Source organism: Corvus kubaryi, unplaced genomic scaffold (genome assembly GCF_017639235.1).
Source record: "Corvus kubaryi isolate FWS band 111438036 unplaced genomic scaffold, C.kubaryi_AGA036_p1.0 74, whole genome shotgun sequence".
Taxonomy (NCBI): domain Eukaryota; kingdom Metazoa; phylum Chordata; class Aves; order Passeriformes; family Corvidae; genus Corvus; species Corvus kubaryi.
In genome coordinates, this window is record NW_024582061.1 from 15,551,126 (window position 1) to 15,560,835 (window position 9,710).

The following is a 9,710-nucleotide window of genomic DNA, read 5'->3' on the forward strand; positions in this document are numbered from 1 at the left end:
GAGCGCAGCAAAAAGGAGGAATGGTTGCAGTGTGTGCATGAGCTGTGTGATAATCAGTGCAGTGTCGTTATTGCTTTTGTAGTGTATCAAGCTCAAGGCTGTACTCAGTACAGTCACACTGCTGCTTCCAGCAGTGTGTTCCAGAAATGAACTCAAGGAAAAAGTTACTGGGAGAGTGACAAGAACTTTTGGGGACTAAATGGGAGCTGAATAATAGGTTGTGTGGGGTAGACAGATTTGAGGAATGGATTGCAGACTGCCCTTAATGAATAAACAAAAAGTGAAATTGGATGTTTTGTAACTCTCACCAGCATCGGGAAGAGAAGGAGTTTGAATTGTAAAAGGAGCAGTGGAGGACAGATGCTAAGGGCGTTACGATAGAAATAGCAAGGGTCAGGCAGGGCTTGTGCTTGGCAGGTAAAGCCCACGTTAGACAAATCTCTGAGTGCTGTGGGTAGGCATGACCCCCTGCTAGAGCTGTGCTGGGACACGGTGGCGTTTCGCTATCTCAGTGCTTGCGGGTAAGTCCGCTACTTTGGCATCTGCTTCGGCGTCGGGCTAACCTGTTCCTGGGGTGCTGCCTCCGGGGTGCACTGGGGAAGGCCCTCGGCAGGCGGCGAGGCGGTGCCTGGGGAGCCGCAGGCGGGGAAGGGCCGGGGCCGAGGCGCAGCGCGGTGCCCGTGCCCAGGCGCGGCCCGCAGCCGCGGCCGCTCGATCGCCGGCGCGCTGCCCGCCACACGTGCGAGCCCGCGCCCCTGGGCGCCATGGCCGCGCGCCGCCGCCGGCCACTCAGGGCGCGGTATTCAAATCACCGCCCGGCGACGGCCAATCAGCGGGCAGGGGGCGGGGCCTCGCGCACCGCGGTTCCCACGGCGAGCTCCATTGAGGGGGGAGCCCGGCGGGCGGCGAGGCGCTGGGAGCCATAGGGAAGCGGAGGTACTGGGGGCACTGGGGGGCACTGGGAGCACTGAGCATGGCCGCCTGCATGCATGCCAGAGGCCCTGGGGATCGCAGCGTTATCCCCTCAGTAGGCCCCGAGGGATGTGGGGAGCAATGATTTGCCCATCAGGCAGTGGGGTACCAGGGGCTCCAGCCACGGGTGGCAGTCAGTGGGCAGTGGTGGGCAGCGATGTTGGCGTGTTTAGTGCTGCATCCCTGGCAGGGGAGTGCTTAGGCTTCCGTCTAGCATTTCGTGTGAGCAAGTCAAGCAAACATGCCCCAGTGCGAGGAAGGATGCTGCAAGGCTGGCACCTAGTGCAACTTGCTGTACTGAAAATAAGTGCACTGACAAACAAATACTATAGCTTTGGTTTTGGCACTGACGTTTGGCCTTGGTTGTTTTGGGGAGCAGCTAAAGCCCTGGTCAGCTGCTCTGACTCAAGTGTTCATGTTTAGGGCACCAGCGGCATGTTCACCTCTCAGATGCTGGTCTGATTTCCTGTCCTTCTGTTGGTGCCTCCTCCGGGCAAATTAGGCAGAACCCTCCCAGCTCAGATCACATCCTCAAATCTGAGGACTCACTCTCAAACTCTGCAGGACAGAGGAGGTGATGGTGGACAGGATGCTTGCAAAAAAAACAGAAGAGAAGTGGTGGATCCCAGCTGTTGTGCTAGCAATGCTTGCCCTTCACAGTTTTGCAATCAGTTGCCCTACAGGTCTCAAAATTTTGGTAGGATTAACAAGTTTAGGAAGAGTCTCAGTGTGTTTCCAAATTTCCTAAGCTGCTTAGAGCCATCCCTTTATGAGCAACATAATTAAGAAGAAAGGTTTCAGTTTTGTGCCTTGTAAGAGAGGAAGAACATTTCCATCAAACAAAATAGCAGGACACAAGGACTGTTCGCAAGGACTCCCAAACTGGGGGGTGTCAGCAGTCGTTTCAGGGTGCAGTGCCCCTTCTATAAGAGGTCCCTCCTAGAGCCCACTCTTTTCTGTATTTATATGGGTCACCTTGTACCTGGGTTCCCTTTGATTCCAGTATTGACAGTTGGGAGCAGCAAACTTCAGTGTGGAAATAACATCCCTGCTTCCACAGCTTCTTCTGCTGCTGTTCCTTCCTCCTTTTTCTCCTGGCTGGCCCCCGCCAGTAGCCCATCAGCCAAAGATCTTCGTCCCTGCTATGCACAATGTCTGGTTCAGTGGATGACGTGCCTTGCATGAACTTTGAAGCCAACATATTTGCAAAGAGCCTGTGCCAGCACTGTTTCCGAGCCGCAGGGGCTCACCAGCATGCTACCCAGGTGAGCTCCTCCATCCCACCTGGAGGCTGTGGATACTTCATTCAGGGCCTCTTTGTTCTATACTGGGACTCCACCTGCCTACGTAGAGATGGAAATCCCTAAAACAAAGGCTCAGCCAGGATTTCTAGATGTATTGTGGGGGAAAAGCTGTATGGGCAGAGGGTCTTTCCGGGCATAGGAGTGCTTAATTTAACTGTGCCAGACCAAAGCTGGGAGCCAAGATTAGCAGGAAAGTGCTGGACATTGGATACGAGGGGCTTGATAGACCCTGGGAGAGAAAGCAGGGGTGTCACAGATGCAAAGCTACACGGAGAGAATCGGAGACCGGCAGAGCAGGGACCCACCCTGTATTAATCTCTGCTTGATGCTTGCTGGCATTTACAGCTTTGCCTCACCTTAAATGTGGTCCTGGTCGATTCCCTGTGGCCTCAGCTGTTGGCTTGGGGCCAGGGCTCAGTCCTGTCCCTGAGGCAGCTTCAGCAAGCTGTTCCCAGAGGAGAAGGCAGGAGAGGGATAAATCTCATGGGGTTTTGGGCTCCAGGTGCCTCGACCCCAAACGGTCCTTTGAGACAGGGCTGGACACTGGAAGCTACTTGGCTGTCTCCGACTGGGTGACAGCTGGTTTCATGTTCACAGAGGGTTTCGTGTTGTTTGACGTCCTCCAGGAGCGACTGGCCAGGGATGATGAAATAGTAATGAACCTCCCTCTCTCTTTCTCGCCCTCTCCCCCTCTCCTCCCGGCCTTGGGCCCTCTAAGGTTACCTCAGCCCTTCACCCTCGATCTGCTCAGAGCTGTCACCTCTGAGCGAATCCTGGTGCGGGCGAGATGCTGAAGGGAAGGCGGCGCAGACAGCCGGCTCCCTGGAGCCTCCCCCACTGCTGCTCATAAGCCCCGCAGGTAACAGGAGCCAGGGAGGATGCTGAGATGCCTGCAAGATCTGACAGAGAGAGGCAGAGGCTGGGACTACAGCCTTTTCTGCAAAAATCTTCCCTCCTCTTGGCTCCACTACCTCTCCCTGAGCTATCCTGCTGGTGAGGGAGAGCGGCCACCAGCAGCATCAGTGCCGACACGGGGGGGGCAGTTTCCCTGAGCCCTCATCCACACATGCAGTCTCTGGGATGTCTGCAGCATTCGGCATCAAGTAGAAGTGTGCTGGGCCTCTCTGGCCTCTTACCGTAGGAGAAAAATCTCAACGGTGGGCTGGGAGAGTTACCAAGAGCCCTGGAGGCCAGGCTGCTCTCGGAGGAGGTAGAAGAAGCAGGCATTTCCAAGGGGCAGCCTTCATCCTCGTCCTTGGCACGCTGACAGTACCATTGCACCCCTTCTCCCTCACAGGATCATGCCACGGAAGTCACAGGGCGCGATGCCTGCAGCGACACAGCCCCGGGAGAGCCCTGGGACTCCCTCCATATTTTAGCCCCGCAGTGCGAGGTATACGTGTGTGTGGGCCCGGCGGAGGGCACGGAGCGGTGAGTACCGGCCGGGAGCCCTGCTGCTCCGACAGGCCCCTTCGGTGGGAAGAACAGAGGAGGGGGAGCGGGAAGCCAAGCAGGGGGAAATCAGCTGCCTTTTCCTTGATGCTCTGCACGCTGGTGCCTGGGAAGAAGGACTGAGAAATCCCCATGCCATGCCCTCTGACCGTTCCTCTGGGCTGTGCCAGGAGAGGTCAGGGGGCCCTTGAAAGAGTCTCCTTCATCCTCACTCCCTCCAGAGCAAGGCTGGTGGCCTCAGGATGGGCTCTGCCAGCCTCTGCCCATCCAGTAGAGAGTGAGTCAGTGTGGCTTGGGCTGCCAGTGCTGTCACTTGCCCCTGAGCTCTGCGGGCTGTGCTGACCACCAGCTGTCCTCTCTCCCTGCCCCACAGCTGGCACGAGAGCAGGCGATATCCCCCACTCAGCCCCGGAGCTGAGGGTGAGCACAGAGAAACTGGCACCGACCCCAGCGCCTGTGCCGAAGCCAACTCCACGCTTGCCAGGGTGAGATGGGGATCTCTTGTGGTTTGGGTTATTTTGGTCTCCCCAGCCCCCTTGGCCCTTCAGTGCCACTTTTGCTGGGCCCATTCAGCAGGTTCCTGGGCACACAGACGTGTTGAATTTGCCCCTCTGGCTCTCCTGCCTTGGGCAGATGGAAGAAAGAGCCCATCATGTGCAGGGAGATGGATTTGATGATTCTTATGGGTCCCTTAAAACTTGAGATATTCTATGATTCTAAGGTCCTGAGATGCAAGGGGGGATCAGCTGAGACTCTTAGTCCCCACAAAGGAAGCTCTCCCCTTAAAGAGCTCATAAGATTTGCTCTCGGATACTCCCATGTGGACTTCCCTGTGTTGTTCCTTGCCATCGTTGGTCTGGGATCATCTTATACTCACACAGCTCCTCCTCTGGTGGTTCCTTTTCACCAGCACCTTTGGGCTGAACAGGCTGTGAGTTTTCATACATGCTCTTACCTCCTTCCAGCCCACAAAAGCTACTAGTCCCCATTACAGAGATCTGCCCTATCTTGTCTCCCAGGAAGGGGAAATGACCCGGTTGTGGGACAACACTTTGGGATCGGGCAAACGGGACATGATGAGCTACTTGGGCCATAAGGAGGAGGTGCGGTCACCAGCCCCACAGGCAGACAGACCCAGGTGGGCTCAGCCTGTTCCCTCCGGATCCTGGGTGAGAACTGAAGCCCAGGGCTTTAGGAAAGAAATCTGTCCGCTGAAAGCAGGTACTCTTGGTTTGCTCCTGTGTGAGATCCTGGTTCTGGTCTGCTTTCCACCCAGGGGTCTCTGAGGTTCAAGGCAGATCTCTATTTAGATTTAGCATCTCTTTAGCTAATTCCAGTCCCAGGAAGTGTTCAACACATCCATGGGCACTACGTGAGAGTCCATCTGTGTGTGTGCTGACCGTGAGCTGTGGGCATCTCGGGTGTTCTCTATCTGCATGGTTTGGCATGCCCTCGGCTCGCAGTGCTGTGTTCCAGTGCTCCCACCCTGCCTCGAGGGAGTCTGGGTTTTATCTCTGCCCTCCTGGACCATTTCTAGCTCTCCTCCGAAGACCTGCTTTGCCGTGGACGTGGTGGCATCCCGCGTCGCTCGCGCCTCCCCCAGTAACGGCCTTCTCCCCGTCCCAGAGCGCCGTGCTGCCAGCCAGAAGCCCGAGGAGAGCTGGCCAAAGCACCGAAAAACTGACCCTCCCTGGGCATCCACCCTGCCGCGTGCCCCAGCTGGCTCCCCGCCGGCCCGTAGTGACCCCCTGGGTGGCAGTGGGCACCTCTCTGGCCCACGGGTTTGGGAGTCCCACGGCCACTCCGGCGGTGGGGCTGCAGAGGGGCGGCACGGGCTGGAGAGGCAGGAGTACACGGTGCAGGCAGACCTGCCCAAGGCCAAGCGCCTCAGCCAGCGGGACGCTGTTGACCGCTATGGTTCCCGGACACTCAGCCCTGGCCGAGTGGAGGTGGAGAGGATATTTGGATGCGAACGCAGGTGAGAAGCAGCGGGACTCCGCAGTGGTCAGAGGCTGGGGATTGCCCTTCTACGCTGTTGGGGGGCCCCCACCTCTGAATCGCTGTGCTTCAGGGGGAAGGCAGGGCTAGACGGCAGAGCTCAGCTTTCAGCTGTGCTTAAATTTCCCTCAAAGCAAGGGTTGGGTTTAGGCCCAGAGCCTCCTCCATTGTGGCACACAGGCAGCTGAGGCTGTTGGAAGGGTGGAGACAAGCTGCACCGCTGGAAGGGAGCAGCCCACCTTCCTCATCCTCACAGCCACCTGGAAGCTGCAGGACATGCTGCAAAGCAGGGCTCCCACCAGTAAAAAGGGAAGGAAAGAGGTGTTCCCCAGTCCCAGCATCAATAGTTCCCCAGGGATTCTGCATTCACTGTAGGAGCCACTCAGGAAATGATGGGGGATGCCAAAAAGTACCCAGTAGCTGTTTGAGCTTTGGCTGGAGAGGCAAGAGCAGCTCCAGCACTGGTAGCACAGGGCAGGCGGGGACATAAAGAGGGACTGGGAAATTATCCTGGGCGAGTGGGTGGGATGTAAAGATGGAGGGAAGCTTGAGGAATAGTGTGAAGAAGACATGGTGAGGCAGCAGGATATGAAAGCTGAGGTGGCTGATGGGGACAGGGAGAGGCTACGGCGCACACAGTGTCTGGGGCAGGTGGAGGTCTGTGGGGTCAGGCTGTGGTGGAGCAGGGTTTGCAGGGGCTCTGCTTCCAAGCTGAGCAGGGTGGCAGCTGGACCAACTGTGTGTGCCCACAGGAAATCAGAGACGCTGGAGGCCTTCCAGGCTCTGGAGGAGGGCCGTGTGGACCGGCTCGATGGCAAGACGCCGGTGCCACCCAGCAAAGGCCACCTAACTCGGAGGCGGTCCAGTCCCAGCCTGCCCAGGGAGGTGAGGCTTGGCTGCACAGCAGGACCTCATGCCAACTCTCCAAGCTGAGTTGCTTTTTCCTGCCACATTTTCCTCTATTTCTGTCACATGCTTCCCTTTTTCATTCCCCTTCTCCCTCTTCCCTCTAATCCCAGCTGTCCTGCTGTCATGGACTGGGACCCTTGCTGCTTGAATTGCAGCAGCCCTTTCACCCTTTGGGTACAAGAGGCTTCTCTGCAGTATGGACTGGCTCCATGCACAGGAATGCAAGGGTTCTCTGGGGAAACATTTAACCAAATCACCTGCCAGCCCTAATCCCATCTTGTTCTGCTCACTGGCACTTTTTTTTTAAGAGGACTCTCTGCTCTCTCTCCCCTGTGACCTAGGGTCAGCGACTCTCCTGGCAGCTTGAGCAGCGCAGCAGAGACCCCAAGGAGACCCGGCGTTCCCCCAGCCCAGCTCGGCACCCCGAGAAGGCAAACAGGACCCGGGGGGACTCCCCACGCCCTGCCAGCCCTGGCTGGCTGCTGGAGAGAGGCAGCCAGAGCCCACGCTCTGCAAGCCCAGCCCGCAGGTTGGAGAAGAGAGCAGGAGAGCCCCTGAACCGTCCCTGTCGCACTGAGAAAAGCTGGAGAAGCCGAGGGGAGCCTGCCCGGTCCCCAAACTTGGAGAGGGGCCGAGCCACCTGGCAAGCAGGGGGTATACGGCAAGCACTGGAGAAGAAGAGCCGAGGAGATTCCCTGCACCCCACAAGTGCTGGGAAGGGCTCAGATAATGTCAGGCTGAGCCGGGCAGGGCCACCACCACGGGCCCTCAGTCCTGGGAGACGTACAGAGAGGACAAGGAAAAGCCAAAAGGAGAGCTCCCCTCCCAGCTTGGTGTGGTGGGCAGAGAGGCAACGAGCGAAGCCAGGGGAGCCGCTGCACCTTGCAGGGCCCAGGAAGCCATCTGAATGCAGCTGGCAGAGCCTGCGGGAAAAGCTGACATCCTCCCAACCCTCTAAGGGCACCAGCAGTGACTGGAAAGGCCGAGGCAAGCCCCTGCGCCCCATGAGCCCAACACGACCACTGGAGCAGGACTGGAGGGGCTGGGGGGATGCCCACCAAGCACAGGTGCGGGAGAAGGACTGGAAGCGCCAAGAGATGCCCGTGTGCCATGCAGATGTGATGCGCCAGCTGGAAAGGGACTGGAAAAACCCTGCTAGGTGTCTGGATGTAGGACTACGGTCAGATGACAGCTGGAGAAGGCCTGAGAGTCCAGTACAGGATCGGGAGGAGGACTGGAAGGGTCCCAAGCTCGCACAAGATACACACAACCCTGAGAAGCCACTGGAAAGTGACTGGAGGAACAAGAGTCTTCTCATTTACCATGTGAGTAAGGCAGGAGCCAGAGGTGATGGGGACACTGCAAGGCCTAAAACTGGCAAGCACAGACTGGGTGGGTGCCCTGAGCTGCAATTCTGTGCACCAGTTCCCTCAGATCCTCTGCTTCTCTGGGGAAACTCTGCTGCCTGCCTGGCACTGGGAGGAGACAAGATGCTTTCCTCTCTGGCCCACGCCAGGAGATGGATGCTTGGATCTGGGAAACTGAGGTGAGGACTAAACCCCAATGGCTTCAGGTCCTGCTTTCTCCCCTGCAGCCCCAGCTGGGTGGAAGCACCTTCACACCGCAAAGCAGCACTGGCTCCTCAGGAAGCCCACAGCCACATTTGAATGCCAGTAAGAAGCGCAACAAGGTAGGGGCCAGGCCCTGGGAATTGTGAGGAAGGGCAGCTGCCCTTCTCTGGGGGTCACTGTGGGCAGGACCGAGGTCTCCAGCACTTGATCCGAGCAGGTTGAGCATGGCGCTGCCTTCCTATGATGTCCTGAATGCTCACTAACACTCCCCTTCACTTTGTCCTTCACCCATGTCTCGAGTGGGGAAACTGAGGCACAGAGCCTTTTTATAAAGCCAGAGAAGGGCGAACAGTAGACCTGGGACTAAAATCTCAGTATAGCTGCTTTTCTTTGCTTTATTATTGGCCAGTGCTGTGACAGCACGGAGGGTTTTATGGGGATGAAGTGGGCTTTAGTGGTGTGAAAGAAGATACAGTGTATTGTGTTGGCGCTCCTGTGAAATGGCACTGCAGCAGCTTTGGAGGGCTGCAGAAAGTATCCCGGGAGCCCATGTAGCTGGTGGCTGCACACAAGCTCCTGCCTCTGTCCCCCCGTGCCCATCAGTCATCTTGGCCAGGTCATCCTCTGCTAGGACCTGGCTTTGTTCTTCATACAAGAACAAACTGCAGCCAGGAAAGAGGTTGTCAAAGGCCTCTGAAAGTTGAAACGGGTGGCATCCTTTCCCTCACTTCCCTGCATCGGGCCAGAGAGGAGCCCAAAGCCTGAACTCACCCTGTATGACAGGGCCAGATTGCCCCATCTGTGCCAGGTTTCTTCAGCACTGAGCTCTGGCACCTTCCCTTTGCCTTGCAGCAAGAAGCATCACCTCAGTATGATTGCCTGGTTGAGCCTGGCATTTTGTGATGCACAGTCCCTCTCCCCTTTTCCTTTGGGACCCTCTCTAGCAATTTCCTTTTCTGAGGCCAGATGGCATGGCTTTCCAGGGGCACCGGAGTCTCCCCATGACCTCCTACCACCCCTGCCACGTGCCCAGAGAGGTTCAGTTGGTGGCTCGTTGGATAAAACCGAGCAGCCCCAGGAGCCAAGGCGAGGACTCCATTGTGTGCACTGCTGAAAACCCCTGCCTGCGAAAAATCCCAGCCTGAGAGCAAACCCTGCCTGGGTAAGGGCTGGGCTCCTGGCAGTCCCTTCCCGGGGCAGCAGCGGCTCAGCCCGTCCCTCCCAGGGCTTCACCTTTCCCGGGCCAGCGGGGCGGGAAGGGGACACGGCTCAGCCCCAGCATCGGCCCCGTCCCGTCCCGTCCCCAACGCCCCGGGGCCGCCGCCCCTTTCCGTGCCGACCGGCGGCCTCGCCCGCCCCGGCGGCTCCATTGGCTGCGGGCGGCCGGGGCGGTGGCGGCGGCTGCCATTGGCCTGCCCGGGTCCTCCCAGGAAGTTCTGGGGGGGAGGAAAGAAAAGTTTTTTGGGGTGGTTTTCTTTTTTCCCCCCTCCTTTCCTTTTCCTTT

The 9,710-nt window shown here is 57.8% G+C and overlaps 2 protein-coding genes across 2 annotated transcripts in view; both read left to right on the forward strand.

Annotated features, from left to right (window-relative positions):
* The first annotated feature begins 2,053 nt into the window (after positions 1–2,053).
* LOC121675207 (TRIO and F-actin binding protein) overlaps positions 2,054–9,710 on the forward strand; it is a 22,103-nt gene continuing 14,446 nt past the window's right edge. Inside the window, exons 1-6 of the mRNA XM_042050387.1 lie at positions 2,054–2,237; positions 3,574–3,707; positions 5,266–5,706; positions 6,479–6,611; positions 6,977–7,960; positions 8,230–8,325. Of these exons, the coding sequence (XP_041906321.1) occupies positions 2,124–2,237; positions 3,574–3,707; positions 5,266–5,706; positions 6,479–6,611; positions 6,977–7,960; positions 8,230–8,325 (1,902 nt within the window). The 5' untranslated portion in view covers positions 2,054–2,123. The remainder of the gene's footprint in view (positions 2,238–3,573; positions 3,708–5,265; positions 5,707–6,478; positions 6,612–6,976; positions 7,961–8,229; positions 8,326–9,710) is intronic.
* The window catches only part of GCAT (glycine C-acetyltransferase), a 27,821-nt gene continuing 27,527 nt past the window's right edge, over positions 9,417–9,710 (forward strand). The window contains exon 1 of the mRNA XM_042050392.1: positions 9,417–9,424. The gene's annotated coding sequence lies outside the window, so the exon portion shown is untranslated. The remainder of the gene's footprint in view (positions 9,425–9,710) is intronic.